At 44.6% G+C, this 16,874-nt stretch overlaps 1 protein-coding gene across 3 annotated transcripts in view; it reads left to right on the forward strand.

The window, feature by feature from the left end:
- LOC144806455 (uncharacterized) overlaps positions 1-10,027 on the forward strand; it is a 56,568-nt gene extending 46,541 nt beyond the window's left edge. For 2 of the 3 annotated variants that reach the window (XR_013605806.1, XR_013605807.1), the window contains exon 3: positions 668-891. Coding sequence is in view for 1 of the 3 variants with exons in the window: in XM_078672817.1 (XP_078528943.1) it covers positions 6,460-8,760 (2,301 nt within the window). In the remaining 2 variants the exon portion in view is untranslated. Of the gene's footprint in view, positions 1-667; positions 901-5,287 lie in introns of those variants that run through there. The other variant, XM_078672817.1, reaches the window with a different exon arrangement.
- Positions 10,028-16,874: the final 6,847 nt, after the last annotated feature.

Consider the following 16,874-nt stretch of genomic DNA (forward strand, 5'->3'; position numbering starts at 1 on the left):
ACCGCTCTAGCTGTTAAACCCATGACAGTCCTCTGCCTTAAATGAGGGCACACTTGGTGTGACCCTCCAGGTCACAGGACCGGTCCAAGATCTCTTATAGTCCCTTGTTAGAAGTTGCACAGTACTGGGGTGGCAGAAAAATCTCATGTAATTGTTTTGTGGTAGATTTATCCCAGTAACGTGCAGTTACAGTTTTGACGCCATGTACTGGGGAGTTGCCACGAGGAACAGATTCTTCTGCCTGTCAAACCACATGCCATTCACTATTTCATACTGTTTTTCTGCTTTTATTTACCACTTGTTTTAAGCAGGAGGTAGATATATGCATGTGGTTGGTTGGGGGGGGAGATGGGCGAAGCAGGGGAGGGAAGGGGAAAGATATTTCTAACAGAGGGAAGAATTGTGTGTTTCCCCCAGTTATCTGCTTTTGGGATTCTATGTTACAAGTCCATAGGGTACATGTATCCTTTCTGAGCTTAATAAAATGTTGGAAATTCTACAAATCCTCACTCCTAGATCCAAGTACTCTCAGTCTACCATTCTACACCCTGCTCTGTCTGAAGAACAGCTCAACACTTTCAAAATTTTGCAATTCTGCTTTGATATGGCTTGTAAATTATTTTTGGGGATATTTACATGTATTAACTATTTAATTTTAATACTATAGGTGATTGAAATTACGGACGAAGAAAGCAAGATTTAGCACCAGCCAACTGAATGTTAGTGCCATAAGAAGGATTATTTTGAAAAACTGAAGGACATCCAGCATTCTAAGTTTAAACAATTTCCAAAATCTAGGTGTGGTGAGGAAGTGGGAGCTGAGGAAAGTACTATACCTGTAAGTGAAGTCTCTAATTTTGCATTTCATTAACCCAGAGCAAAGGCATATCTGTCCACACAGTAGTTTAAACCAAAAAAAGGGAGGTAGAGCTATTCGTCGGATTTGTGCTCCACTCTGATACTTACATAAACAAAGAAAATCCAACTTTGGGGGGGGAAAAAGAAAGAGTGATCAAAAGGATATTGAAGCACTCAGTGTTTGATAAAATACCCCTCACACACCAAAAGGCCCCTTGGTGTCATGCTTCATCATTGGGGTCTTCGCACCCCTCTATCGGGATGCGGCGTGCTGCGACCTACGGATACGCGGGAGCACTTTCAAGTTGACTATGTGTAGTGTACAGTGTGTGGGGTATGTGAATAAAGTGAGTAGGGAACGTGGTGAAGGTTTTAAAAAGTACCTGGCACTTGAGAGAAAAAAGATTTTTATTCCGAACTCTGGCTGGTACTATTAAAAATAAGTGCAGGGCGAGATCAACCTGTTGTGATAATGAACAGGATCTCTGGTGTGCTATGTTGTCGACATGTTTCGGAGACTGGCTCCTTCTTCAGGACAGGGGCACAAACTCCCTTCCCTACTCACGTCTTCTTCTACAAAAAAAGTGTGATTTTTACAGAAAAGTGAAATTTTTGTAGGAATAGGCTAAGTGTGCCTACAGCGGTCTGCTACAAGTACAATGACCTGCAGAAAGATAAAAACCAAAAGACTAATGGTTACCCATGTAGCGGGTAGTTGCAAGACGCAGTCGCCTTGAACCACACCATTTGCTTGATAATAAGCTAGTAAAAACGGACTCACACCACATACAACATAAAACACATAAAACTAGGATTTTACTGCCAGTTGTACTCATACTTGTGAAGCCTGGTTGGTGGGCTTCATGAACAGCGTGTAGGGGTGTTGCTCCAATGGCTATCTGTAGTAGAGAATGATGTAGCTGTAATTTTATAATTCAATCTCACTTACTTTGGAGGAAAAAGAGGATCTCTTGTAGGATGTTCTTTTCTAGGTGATATACTCACAAGGTCTGGACACTCTGATCGCCGCCTACCCCTCGCGCTACTCCGCTGGTGTGGAGTCATGCGAAGGACATGGGTATTTATACTCTGTTTCGTTAATTGGGCGGAAACGGGAGTGACACCATGTATGGGTGTTCCGCATGTCAGCCATACAGGGCGATCGTATGTTACTGCTGCGTGAGCACAGGATCAGTGTCTGTCTTGTATGGTTAGTTTCCTTTGTGCCGCTATGTCTTCGCGCATGCGTAGTGCGAGTTCAGGTTGTCTAATCATTCGCGCATGCGCGGTAAGCGCCAAGCGCACTGGGTTCTTTTATCGGAGGAGCGCGATTACGGTCCACGTGTCTGTTAGATGCACCAGTTATTAGTTGAATGGTGCTGAGTGAGGATAGCGACCTTATACACCCGAAGTGATTAGTAACCCCTTGCTAAGGTTGAGAATAAATGACAGTGGATCATGGCAGGGGAACCTTTTGACAGATGGGAATTACTCTATCAAGTACAGTACTGATGTTTTAGTGGTACTTATGCTGATAGTTGGCTCCAGGGCACATCATCATTAAGCCCAATGATATGGGTGCCCAGACGGAACACCCATCTTTGTTCCTTTTGGAAAAGACCAGCATCAGTGGGCAACTGTTCGATTATTGTCCATTTCAAATCGTTGACGCAGTGCTGCATAGTGAGGAAATGTGTGGCCATTTTCGTCGTACTTTTCTTACATCTCACATTGCTTTTGTGTTCATTCAATCGTGTTTTGACGGCTCGTGTTGTCATTCCCACATATTCAAGATTGCATGGGCACTTGATAAGGTAGATAACGTTTTTAGAGTTACAGTTCGTAAATCTCCGCTGCTCCCATGTCGATCCATTACGGAATGTGAGTTTTTTGCTTTTTTCGGTTAAATGGCAGCTGCTACAATTACCGCATGGGAAATGACCTTGAATCCCTATGGATGGTTGAGGGGATGCTGTTGTAGGTTTCGGTCTGGTGTGTACCAAAATATCTCTGAGGTTGCGTCCTCTGCGGTGGGCAAACATTGGTTTGTCTAGATCCAGATCACCGCTCGTCAGTATTCTCCAATGTTTGTTCACAATCTTGGATACTGCATTGGACATTGTGTTGAAAGTGGTCACACAGATTGGTCTTTTGTTTTGAGTGGGTTCCTTGGTTCGTTCCTCCAGTAATGATTCCCTGTTATTGTTTCTAGCTCTTTTTAGTGCTTTGTTGATGATCCTGAACCGGAAGGGCAACAACGTCACCTGGGAATCAACGGACCAAGGGAACCCCAGACAAACCAGGAGCATGACAGGCTCCCTACCCAACCAGGCATCAACCAGCAACCAGAGAGGGACCTAGTGGTAAATCTCACTTCCAAACCTCTGACGAGTATCCAACGACAGGTACTAAATAAAGGTTTGGGATTTGTACCGACACAAAAACCGGACATCTTCAAAGTAAACGTGGAAATGAAGGAATTTGTACGAAAACTAAAACTACAGGTCTTTTTCAGTGACAAACCAACACAAGCTGTGATGACAGACACTGGTCTGAGACCAAAATCGACCTTCCATAGGGATTCAAGGTCATTTCCCATGCGGTAATTGTAGCAGCTGCCATTTAACCGAAAAAAGCAAAAAACTCACATTCCGTAATGGATCGACATGGGAGCAGCGGAGATTTACGAACTGTAACTCTAAAAACGTTATCTACCTTATCAAGTGCCCATGCAATCTTGAATATGTGGGAATGACAACACGAGCCGTCAAAACACGATTGAATGAACACAAAAGCAATGTGAGATGTAAGAAAAGTACGACGAAAATGGCCACACATTTCCTCACTATGCAGCACTGCGTCAACGATTTGAAATGGACAATAATCGAACAGTTGCCCACTGATGCTGGTCTTTTCCAAAAGGAACAAAGATGGGTGTTCCGTCTGGGCACCCATATCATTGGGCTTAATGATGATGTGCCCTGGAGCCAACTATCAGCATAAGTACCACTAAAACATCAGTACTGTACTTGATAGAGTAATTCCCATCTGTCAAAAGGTTCCCCTGCCATGATCCACTGTCATTTATTCTCAACCTTAGCAAGGGGTTACTAATCACTTCGGGTGTATAAGGTCGCTATCCTCACTCAGCACCATTCAACTAATAACTGGTGCATCTAACAGACACGTGGACCGTAATCGCGCTCCTCCGATAAAAGAACCCAGTGCGCTTGGCGCTTGGGGCTTACCGCGCATGCGCGAATGATTAGACAACCTGAACTCGCACTACGCATGCGCGAAGACATAGCGGCACAAAGGAAACTAACCATACAAGACAGACACTGATCCTGTGCTCACGCAGCAGTAACATACGATCGCCCTGTATGGCTGACATGCGGAACACCCATACATGGTGTCACTCCCGTTTCCGCCCAATTAACGAAACAGAGTATAAATACCCATGTCCTTCGCATGACTCCACACCAGCGGAGTAGCGCGAGGGGTAGGCGGCGATCAGAGTGTCCAGACCTTGTGAGTATATCACCTAGAAAAGAACATCCTACAAGAGATCCTCTTTTTCCTCCAAAGTAAGTGAGATTGAATTATAAAATTACAGCTACATCATTCTCTACTACAGATAGCCATTGGAGCAACACCCCTACACGCTGTTCATGAAGCCCACCAACCAGGCTTCACAAGTATGAGTACAACTGGCAGTAAAATCCTAGTTTTATGTGTTTTATGTTGTATGTGGTGTGAGTCCGTTTTTACTAGCTTATTATCAAGCAAATGGTGTGGTTCAAGGCGACTGCGTCTTGCAACTACCCGCTACATGGGTAACCATTAGTCTTTTGGTTTTTGTCTTTCTGCAGGTCATTGTACTTGTAGCAGACCGCTGTAGGCACACTTAGCCTATTCCTACAAAAATTTCACTTTTCTGTAAAAATCACACTTTTTTTGTAGAAGAAGACGTGAGTAGGGAAGGGAGTTTGTGCCCCTGTCCTGAAGAAGGAGCCAGTCTCCGAAACATGTCGACAACATAGCACACCAGAGATCCTGTTCATTATCACAACAGGTTGATCTCGCCCTGCACTTATTTTTAATAGTACCAGCCAGAGTTCGGAATAAAAATCTTTTTTCTCTCAAGTGCCAGGTACTTTTTAAAACCTTCACCACGTTCCCTACTCACTTTATTCACATACCCCACACACTGTACACTACACATAGTCAACTTGAAAGTGCTCCCGCGTATCCGTAGGTCGCAGCACGCCGCATCCCGATAGAGGGGTGCGAAGACCCCAATGATGAAGCATGACACCAAGGGGCCTTTTGGTGTGTGAGGGGTATTTTATCAAACACTGAGTGCTTCAATATCCTTTTGATCACTCTTTCTTTTTCCCCCCCCAAAGTTGAATATCTGTCCACACAGCATCGGAAATAGTGCCAGAAAGACCAATCGCAACGTCCTCATCTGAAATATTATCAGAAAGACAAATTGCCTCAGCATGACAGAATAACGTTCATCTAAAGCACGCATGATCTAAAGCATCATGTAATTTCAGAGAGGAAGCACACACTGCATAAAAGAAAGATATAACAAAAGGTTTCTTCTGCAAACCATCAAAGAAAAGACACTGAAAGAAGACTCCGAAACTGACACGCTAACAACCAAAAGATTGGAAAATCACCTTTGTTCAACAACTGTTTTTAACCAGTTACGCAAGTTTGAGACTATCTGCCTCGGGATATAACACCTCGACCCACTCTGCTCACTCTGGCGAAAACGTTAAAAATTCACCACTTTATTGTGTTGTTCATGACCATCTCAGATTGTTTCCTTTTTATTGTGTACTGTTCTGTAATTCTATGTAAATCGCCTCAACCTTATCTGTTGTGCAGGAGTGATATTTAAAACTGTTAAATATCAAAATGGATTAAATGAGCACTGTTGCGCTAGCTAATGTAAATAAATCCTTGTCTTCAGAACTACAATCCTTAACCTTACACCAAACACAGAACGGGTAAAAGGAACTGATGTTCTGCGACTGATGAGCCACAATATTACTGTGCATGTTCTAATGTTCTCAGTTACTGCCATTACGCCAGTGCAAATAGGTACTCCTCAGTTTAATCATTAAATATCAGACTAACACCTTATCACTGCATTGGTAAGAACCTATACTAATAGATTTGAGAAAAACTTCAGTCACAAAATAAGTTGCTGCCGGAGAGGCTATAACCAAAAGACTATTATCTGCTACAAACATTTCGACCGGTGTTACAGGGCTGCATCCAGACATATTTTGCTCAATTCAAGTGTTAAGAAGATTACACACAATATCTTTTAGAGATAAATGCTGAACATTATCTAAACAAGCCCGACTCTAAAATCGGGTTCACTCTTACCGTGGCATATAAGCAAGAGAAAACTAAATGTAGAGATATTAACTCTAGGAATACACATTTTAAAAACACGGGCTGTGAGAACAATTTCAGTGTTCAAACCCGCCTCAATCAAAGCAAAATAACCCAAGTTGGGGAAAAAGTTACCTGTGCCAAAAAAGATTCAGCCATAAATCTCATCTCACTGAATTTGAGAGAATGCACACTGGGAAAATCCTCTCTCAGTGCTCTGAATGCCAAAAAAGTTTCAGCCGTAAATCTAATCTCACTACGCATATGAGAATCCACACTGGGGAAAAACCTTATCAGTGCTCTGAATGCCAGAAAAGGTTTAGTTTCAAACCGCAACTTTCTCTACATGCATTAACCCACTCTGTGGAAAACCCTTATCAATGCTCTGAATGCCAAAAAAGTTTCAGCAGTAAATTTTATCTCACTGAACATATAAGAATCCACACTGGGAAAAAACCTTATCAGTGCTCTGAATGCCAGGAAAGGTTTTATAACAAACAACGTCTTTCTCGACATGTTATAACCCACTCAGGCGAAAAACCTTACCAGTGCTCTGAATGCCAGAAATCTTTCATTTACAAAAACAATCTCACTAAGCATATAAGAACCCACTCTGGGGAAAAACCTTTTCAGTGCTCTGAATGCCAGAAATGTTTCAGTCAAAAATCCAGTCTCACTCTGCATAGAAGAACCCACACTGGGGATAAACCTTTTCAGTGCTCTGAATGCCAGAAATGTTTCAGTTGCAAAGGCAAACTCACTGTACATACAAGAATCCACACTGGGGAAAAACCTTATCAGTGCTCTGAATGCCAGGAAAGGTTTGGTAACAAAGAAAGTCTTTCTCGACATGCAATAACCCACACTGGGGACAAACCTTATCAGTGCTCTGAATGCCAAGAAAAGTTTTATAACAAACAAAGTCTTTCTCGACATGTAATAACCCACTCTGTGGAAAAACCTTACCAGTGCTCTGAATGCCAGAAATATTTCAGTGAAAAAAGAGACCTTACTCGACATACAAGGACCCACACTGGGGAAAAACCTTATCAGTGCTCTGAATGCCAGAAAAGGTTTTGTAAAAAACAAAGTCTTTCTCTACATGTATTAAGCCACACTGGGGAAAAACCTTACCAGTGCTCTGAATGCCAGAAATATTTCAGTAAAAAAAGAGACCTTACTGTACATACAAGGACCCACACTGGGGAAAAACCTTATCAGTGCTCTGAATGCCAGAAAAGGTTTTGTAAAAAACAAAGTCTTTCTCTACATGTATTAACCCACACTGGGGAAAAACCTTACCAGTGCTCTGAATGTCAGAAATATTTCATTAGAAAAATAGGACTTATTATACATATAAGGACCCACACTGGAGAAAAACCTTATCAGTGCACGGATTGCCAGAAATGTTTCAATACCCAACCCGAGCTCACTCGGCATAGAAGAACCCACACTGGAGAGAAACCTTATCAGTGCCCGGAATGCCAGAAATGTTTCATTGACAAAAACAGTCTCACTCATCATATAAGAACCCACACTGGGGAAAAACCTTTTAAGTGCTCTGAATGCCAGAAATGTTTCAGTGTAAAAATCAAACTCACTAAACATACAAGAATCCACACTGGGGAAAAACCATATCAGTGCTCTGAATGCCAGAAAAGGTTTGGTAACAAACAAAGTCTTTCTAATCATGCAGTGACCCATTTTGTGGAACAACCTTATCAGTGTTCTGAATGCCAGAAATGTTTCAATGAAAAACGCCATCTCACGGTGCATATAAGAACCCACACTGGGGAAAAACCTTATCAGTGCTCTGAATGCCAGAAATGTTTCAATGTAAAATGCCAACTCAAGGTGCATATAAGAACCCACACTGGGGAAAAACCTTATCAGTGCTCTGAATGCCAGAAATGTTTCAGTTTAAAAAGTAGTCTCTCACAGCACATAAGAATCCACACTGGGGAAAAACCTTATCAGTGCTCTGAAAGCCAGGAAAGGTTTTGTAACCAACAAAGCCTTTCTCAACATTCAATAACCCATTCTGTGGAACATCCTTATCAGTGCTCTGAATGCCAGAAATGTTTCAGTATAAAAAGTAGTCTCACACGGCACATAAGAATCCACACTGGGGAAAGACCTTATCAGTGCATTGAATGCCACAAATGTTTCAGTGAAAAAATCAATCTCACTCGCCATATAAGAACCCACACTGGGGAAAAACCTTATCAGTGCACGGATTGCCAGAAATGTTTCAATACCCATACCCAGTTCACTCGGCATAGAAGAACCCACACAGGAGAGCAACCTTATCAGTGCCCGGAATGCCAGAAATGTTTCATTGACAAAAACGGTCTCACTCATCATATAAGAACCCACACTGGGGAGAAACCTTATCAGTGCTCCGAATGCCAAAAATGTTTCAGCCGTAAATCTGATCTCACTGCACATGTGAGAATCCACACTGGGGGAAACACATCAGTGCTCTAAATGTCAGAAAAGATTCAGAGGTAGTGATGGTTACATGCACCATAAGAAAACACACCATCAAAAATACTTCAGTGCTCCAAGTGCCAGAAAAGCATCATCAATTTTAAATGCAATCTCACTCTACATGAGCAGACGCACACAGCGAAGAAACATTACCTATGCTGTGAATGCCAGAAATTCCTATTTTTTGATAGGCACAGCCTCACTAACCATAATCCACTCCATACTGATGAAAACCTTATGAGTGCTCTGAATGCCAGAAAAGCTGCAGAGAAAAATGCTATCTCACCATGAGAAACTCCACACTGGAGAAAATCCTTATGCCATAAAAGCTTGAATCTGAAAGATAGTGTTATGCTTCATGAGAGATCCCACTCTGGGAAAAAACCTTACGAGTGCTCGAAATGCAAGCAAAGTTTTGGTCACAAATTACTTCTCACTTTTCATGAGCAAACTCACACGGGAGAAAAAAGCCTTGTGTGTTCTGAATGTCAGATAAGGTTTAATCACGAATACAATGTCACTTCACATGAGAGAATTCACACTGGACTAAAGCCTTATACAGGAGGGGAAAGCCAGAAACGTTATACTCATAAAGGAGATCTCACTAAACATGAGAAATGCACCCACACCAGTTAAAAAGTAAGGCGTATCTTGAGTTGCAGAAAAGCTTCTAACAACCTGACTTTACATGAGAGAACACATATTGTAGTTTCAATAGGATTAATCAAGAAATTCTTGCAGGATAACTTAGGCTGCCCGCATGCAACCTCCAAAGAAATTTCAGGCCTTGAAAATATTTTAATTGCAACAAAATCCACAATTTGAGTATCTGAAAGTTACAAAACTCTCAAGGTCTTTACTTGACACAGAGAAGTGTTAGTACTTGCAAACATCAACTAATTAACAAAAAATTCACAATATTAATGTCTTACATTTTCTCCACCCAAAAGGTTTCTACTCACACTTGTTTCTTAACATATGACTGAAATCTAGAATTTCATGATAAGATTAGGCTAGGCGGTGTTCCTCAATGAAGAACTCTGCAGGGAGAGGCTGAGGAGAGAGTGCATCAGTGAAGGGACGGTGCAAGGAGAGGCTGAGGAGAGTGCATCAGTGAAGGGACAGTGCAGGGACAGTGCAGGGAGAGGCTGAGGAGAGAGTGCATCAGTGAAGGGACAGTGCAGGGACAGTGCAGGGAGAGGCTGAGGAGAGAGTGCATCAGTGAAGGGACAGTGCAGGGAGAGGCTGAGCAGAGAGTGCATCAGTGAAGGGACGGTGCAGGGAGAGGCTGAGCAGAGAGTGCATCAGTGAAGGGGCAGTGCAGGGACAGTGCAGGGAGAGGCTGAGGAGAGAGTGCATCAGTGAAGGGACAGTGCAGGGAGAGGCTGAGCAGAGAGTGCAGCAGTGAAGGGATGGTGAAGGGAGAGGCTGAGGAGAGAGTGCATCAGTGAAAGGATGGTGCAGGGAGAGGCTGAGGAGAGAGTGCAGCAGTAAAAGGATGGTGCAGTGAGAGACTGAGGAGAGTGCAACAGTGAAGAGACGGTATAGTGGAGCTGAGGAGAGAGTGAAGGGATGGTGCAGTAAGAGGCTGAGGAGAGTGCATCAGTGAAGCGATGGTACCGTGAGATGCTGAGGAGAGAGTGCAGCAGTGAGTGATGGTGCAGTGGAGGAGTGAGGGCTGCAGCCTGGATGGGGGGGGCTGAGCAGAGAGTGCAGCAGTGAAGCGATGGCGCAGGGAGAGGTTGAGGAGAGAGTGCAGCAGTAAAAGGACAGTGCAGTGTAAAAATAAAAATATGCCTTACCTCTAACATAAACTAAAATCAACATACATACCTGCCTGAACAACTCCGTGCACAGCGGTGCACATCGCTGAAGGGAATCGCCACGGGCCATGTTGAACCTAGAAAAGAGAGAATAAACATCTGAGAGTAGCCCCCCACTTACCTCCTCCATCTCCAGCTTCGGAGAAGCCACACGGATAGCAATCCCCATGTCTGCAAGCTTGTCCAGCACATCCTGTAAGTCTAGGTTACGCCGGGACTTGGCTCGGGACAATGCGCGACCCTGAAAGATCTTTAAATGCCGAGGAGCGGGCGATTACTGACGGATGTCGTGGCGTCATTCAGGTTCAGCTGGAGCACGTTTCCCAGGAAGGGCAGCGGGGCGGGCCCTGTGGGTCACCGGTGCGAGGGATACCACAGCCTCCGGAGCTCCAGCAGCAGCAGTATGGGGCAGACCAGTTTGGGAACTTAAATCAGATATACGCTATTGTCTTCGGTATTGTGCGCTAAATGCGCCGAACAGGCCATTTTGTGATAAGGTAACGCTACAAAAACACAGCCATTAAAACATACATAATAAAGTGTCAGTCAGTTCTCCCCCTTTAAAATTGTGCGGGGAAATGATTCTGTAAAAAAGATCAATATTAGATTAAACAATTATGATTTGGCGGTAGTCAGATGCCCTTTTTTCTGTTCTCAAAATTAGTGATGCTGCACACTTTCTACTAACTCCGTATAACTCTTCTTTTTCAATGATCTCTTTTCTTAGGTGCTATGTAGAGCGCCAAGATGCTTCTTTTCTGTCTCTTAGCCGCACAGGTATTCTCTTCTGTCCCGTGCCAGTGCTAGCTCAAAATATTATGTAGAATATAAATTAAGTAGCAATGTAGGTGAGAATGAGCATTTTACATAAGTGGCAAGTTAGTGGCGGAGTTCACAGGGTGTACATTTCCGTAAGAGGGTGTGTCTGCTTCATCACAATGCCCTTAACCCCTCTGCCCTGACTGAAGCGTACCTGCGGAGGTCAGGGCGGAGAACATTTTCAGAAACACTCTAAAAAGGACTACAAATTGCGTTTGTTTCTTTTAATACCACAGTGCAAAGGTTGAAAATGCTTTACTGTGGCAGAAGATGCATTCAGCAACATTTCGCCCAAAATGCACTCTGTAACCAAAAGTTCACTCAGAATTATTTAAGAAAGCGACGCATTTAAACACCTGTTCATGAATATCAACTAACCCGCTCACCATCTCTCATGCGCTCCCTCATGCACATGTAATCAACTGTGATGATCCCACACCCCCATTCTCGCTGGTACTGCTCAGCTGGATTCTCTGCACATAAGGTGCTATCTATTAGCCTTCTCGCATGCAGCACCAAGTTGAAACCATCCAGCTTTCTCCCACTGCACATCTAGGACTCATTTGCCTTATCACCTTCAGACATCCAGACTACATAACCAGTCTTCAGAGTAGTAGGTGCGCCTCTAATATTTGATTTAATTGTGTTTTTCACATTAGCTGTAAATGCCACTCAGTAAACAACCGGCAGTAGTGGAAAGCAGTGACCTATAACCCCAAAAGCGTTGCACACCTCGTGCAGCTTATACCCCGCCCACTAGTGAATGGCTTGGAACGGATTCGCACCCCCTAAATAGGGAACCAGGCCGTGCCCAGGGGATGCCCTTCTGGCACGGTGGAAAAATATGCTGCCCCCAGTACTGCAGTCAGCATGCCAGCCAGCTGCAGGCCGCCCCTGGGGAGCACCCCGGACCCAGGCTGCGTATGGGGGGGTCAGGTGGACTTCCTTCCCTTTGGACGGAGGAGTTCGGCCCTCCACAATGAAAAAGAATCAATCAGTTCTACCGGGATCCCTAGTCAGACAAAGGCCCGGCTCCGGATTCTCCCCGAGCTCACCCACTCCCAGGATACCGACCTTCAGGAGATCCTGCAGCCGAGACTGGCACCGAGGAGGACGGGGACGGCGAGGCAGAACAGGCTGGCGTCGGGGCGCTCTTCTTGGCTGACTTCTTCTCCTTCTTCCAGGGGAACTCTGCTGCCAGGGGCAGCCCCCCGGGCTAGGCCAGGGCCGGGTGCGGGGGCTGCTGGGCCCCTCCATTCAAGAGCCGCTTCTGGCCGCGGGCCCTGGGCTGGCTGCCGCTGCCACCGCCGCTGCTGAGGTTGCCGTGGCCGCGGCTGGGGATGCTCTGCTCGAAAGGAGGAGGAATTAATGTCGAGTCCTTGATTGATGAAGTTTGAAATGTCTCCAAAGCTGAGGAGGGAGCTGAGGCGGTGAATGGCGAAGCCAAGGAGGAGCAGCCGAGGTGCTCAAATACATGGAGAGCGGGCGGGGGGCGGGAAACAGACAGGGGGAAGTAGGCACAAACAGACACAGACAGCGAAAATACATGGAGAGCGTGAGGGGGCGGGAAACAGACAGGGGGAAGAAGGCACGGAGGGAAACAAACACGGGCTTACCTTCACTGCGAAGGATAGAAAATGGCGGACACAAGCTTCCGGATTTTGAGGATTTGTGGGCGTGGTTTTGCTGTCCTGAGTGACGGACGACGTCACAGGGCTAAAGAACGCAAAAAATCACGCCCCCAAATCCGAAAAAGACGGGGCTTCTTTGGAGGGACGGCTCTCTCCTCCAATGGCTGGCCTCCATTTAGGAAGCCAGCCAATGGTGGAGAGGCAGGGCAGGGAGGCGGGTTCTGAAGCCCTACTAAACAACATTAAATCTCGGACTTCCGGTCTGCCTTCGGCAGACCGGATATTACCGAGACCTAAAAAGGTTAAAAACCTGGCTCTACCCTCGAGTATGCTCCTTGGCATCCTGCTAACTCCTTCCTGGCAGGGGACACAGTCTCTCGGCCCTAAGCTAGTCGCCTGCATCACAGCGCCAGGTTACCCGTAGGGTGTCAGTTGCGCTTTACAAATAATGATAAATAAATAAATAAATAATTGTTCACCCTGTTCACTCTACGCCAGAGCAGCTTCTGCCTTTTTTCTGAGAATTTGCAAAATCCAGATTCTCTCACTCTACTATGAACGTTTTTCTGGCTGCACTTTTCAAATTCCGTCAGGATGGCTCCAATTCTCTTTATTCTTCAAGAATTATTCAACAATTTTTCAAAGGCTTATTTCAGATGTTCCCTAAAATTCGACGCCCGCCTCCTCCTTGGTATCTGAACATTGTGTTGGCACAACTCATGAAGTCCCCATTTGAGCCCATTCGTAGGGCTGATCTTAAATTCATCTCCTTGAAGACATCGCTGCTTTTAGCTCTTACATCGAGTCAGCGAGATCCAAGCTTTTACTATCAAACCACCTTTTCTTCAATTCACCAAAGACGCTGTGGTGCTCCGCACTAATCCGACCTTAATTCCTAAAGTTCCATCTGATTGCCACCTGAATGAGCCTGTCATCTTAAAGTCTTTTTCCCTAATCCACAGCAATAGCAAATTTCTCCGTACATGAAGAGCTAGGTATACCATTTCTATGTGATAAAATAGCAGTAAACCCTCTAGTATGTTGGCTAAATTGTTGGTTAAATAACGATGTACCTCTTACTCAGCTTATATTGAGGGAAGCGCTAACATGGGAAAACAGGCTTAAGGTTCCATGGATAAAGTATTTAAGTAACTGCTTCAGGGAAATTGGGCGCCCGAACTCTTCTTAACTCCAAAATCCATTACGAAACTGGATGTTATTCTTGTGAAGAAGGCTTTTATCTCTTCCAGGTACTTAGTCAGGGACGCCGGTGAAATAAGGAAAGGAAGTGTACGAAAACATGTGCTATTAAAAACAACTTTGCTCATGGAACCGTCCCTGTCATGGCCAATGTCAAGCTATGATCGTTTTCTGTTGACAAGGTTCAGGCTGGATTTATTTCACTTATTGCTGGCCGTGCCAAAGGGATCCTACCGTGGACAAGTGTTGCCGGCTTGCGGCTGCGACGAAAAGTCTCCGCAAGACCTGGCACACTTTTTATTCTTCTGTCCGTTTTACATTATACCACGGAGGTTATATTTAAAACCCTGTCTTAAAAAATTGAATTTCTCTCAATTTAGACCAGCACTTTATTATCTTCAGATGCTAAGCTGTGATTGTACCCTATTTGTATGCAGTTTTTTTAAATTAGCACTCAAATTTAGGAAAAGTATGGAAGGTTAATTGTACCGGTAATAGATATATCTCTAGAAAAATACTAACCTTTTTATATCCTCTGAACACTCCTTTTTAACATTTTGAGTGTACATCCTGGCTGTAACTTTTTGTAACCTTTTATAATCAATTTAATCTAGCTGTTTTTAACTTCTTTATGTAAATACGAGTCAATATATGTTTTGTGTGTAATGCTTTTATGGTTGTTATTTTAAATAACCGAATAAAGTTATTTGACTTGACTTGACTTGACTTGACTTGACTAATCCACAGTTGCCAGCAGAAAAGACTTTACATTCTCTAGATGTTAAGAGATGTTTGAAATGTTATTTGCAAAGAACAACCAGTATCCGTAAAACTGATCAGCTCTTCATAGCCTACGGCAGGATGCGTAAAGGACCTCCAGTTGCTAAACAGACTATTGCATATTGGATATCTAGAGCAATTTCCTCTTGCAATCAGCAAGCAGGCAAGACACTTCATGTAACGATTAAAGCGCACTCTACTAGAGCAGTCTCCTCTTCTACTTCTCTCTTTGCTGGTGTGCCTCTTCATCAGATTTGCAGAGCTGCGACCAAGCACTACTGTCTGGAAGCTGCCAACAATGCTGATACAGCTGTGGGGCAAGCGGTGCTACGTAATCTTTTTAAGTAAGGTGAGCCTCTGTTTTTTACCTCCTCCTGCACACATTGTATATATGTATATATTTCTGTTTTTGCAGATGTGCCCATGTTTACAGCTATAATGTAATATACGTATATGTATTCTCTCATACTCTGTTTACGGTTTACTTATGGTTTACCATGCACAGTTCTCAATTTACTGCTATCTACTCTGATTCAAGCGTGTGAATCTATGAAAGATACCCCAATACTGGAGAAGAACATAAGTTACTTACCTGAAAACTGTGGTTGTCCAGTATTGGTATCTTTCATAGATTCACATGCGACCCACCCACCTCCCCTCAGAGGCTCCCCTCTTCTCCTTGGCTTTTATGCCACACTTGTGCTAAAAAATCTGAGAGCCTGCGCCTCTGAGGAGAAGGTTCCAGAGAGTTCTGTTGCCTGATTGGCTGGAATTTGGACCATATCTAATGACTTGGACAAGTTATTAAAGTGACAAGTTTTTTCCTATTACCTTCTATGTTACAATACGTCCTATTGCTCTTTTAGCTATGCTTTCACTATGCTAATGCTATATTGCTATTTATTCTATGTACCGTGGGACTCACACTTCGACGACAGGCATTCAAGCATGTGAATCTATCAAAGATACCAATACTGGAAAACCACAATTTACAGGTAAGTAACTTATGTTCATCTTCCTGATCTTATGGAGCTGAAAAAAGCAGGTAGAGACCACCGTCCCAATCTGGGATTTCATAGACATATCCCAGTCAATTGTGATGCCAAGGCTTTTAGTTGATCAAGATCACGGGTACTCATAGTACGGCCCGCGGGCCGCCAGCGGCCCGGCAAACCTTCCTTGGTGGCCCACGGACCTTGCAGACATCATACCTGTGATTTAAAAAAAAAATTTTTTAAGAGTTTCTGCAAACACTGGGCGCGACTCTGTGAGAGTCTGCTGCTCTGTGGGGGCACGCCATTCCAGTGATAGTCAGAGTGGAGCTGCAAGGGCACTAAGAGGTGAAATACAAAAGCCTCATTACCATGAAAATGTTCTTTTAAAGTCCTGTGAAGTGCTCAGGTGCGGCTGTATGTGTGTGTGTGTGCCCGTGAAGCTGTCTCAGCTGGGGCACACACAGGCAGGGTGAGATGAAAGAGGGAGACAGAGGGAGGTAGAGGGAGATAGACAGAGGGAGAGTGAGGGAGAGTGGGACAGGGAGGTAGAGGGAGGGAGAGCGGGAAAGGGAGGGAGAGCGGGAAAGGGCAGCAGAGGGAGGGAGAGCGATGGAGAGCGGAAGGGAAAGGGAGGCAGAGGGAGGAAGAGCGAGGGAGAGGGAGGGAGAAAGGGAAAGGGAGGCAGAGGGAGGGAGAGCGAGGTAGAGAGAGGGAGGAAGGGAAAGGGAAGGAGAGCGAGGGAGAGGGAGGGAGGAAGAGAAAGGGAGGCAGAGGGAGGGAGAGAGGGAGAGAGGAAGGGAAAGGGAGGCAGGAAGGGAGAGGGAGGGAGGGAGGGAAAGGGAGGCAGAGGGAGAGAGAGTGAG

This window comes from Lissotriton helveticus (genome assembly GCF_964261635.1).
Source record: "Lissotriton helveticus chromosome 1_1 unlocalized genomic scaffold, aLisHel1.1 SUPER_1_unloc_75, whole genome shotgun sequence".
NCBI lineage: Eukaryota > Metazoa > Chordata > Amphibia > Caudata > Salamandridae > Lissotriton > Lissotriton helveticus.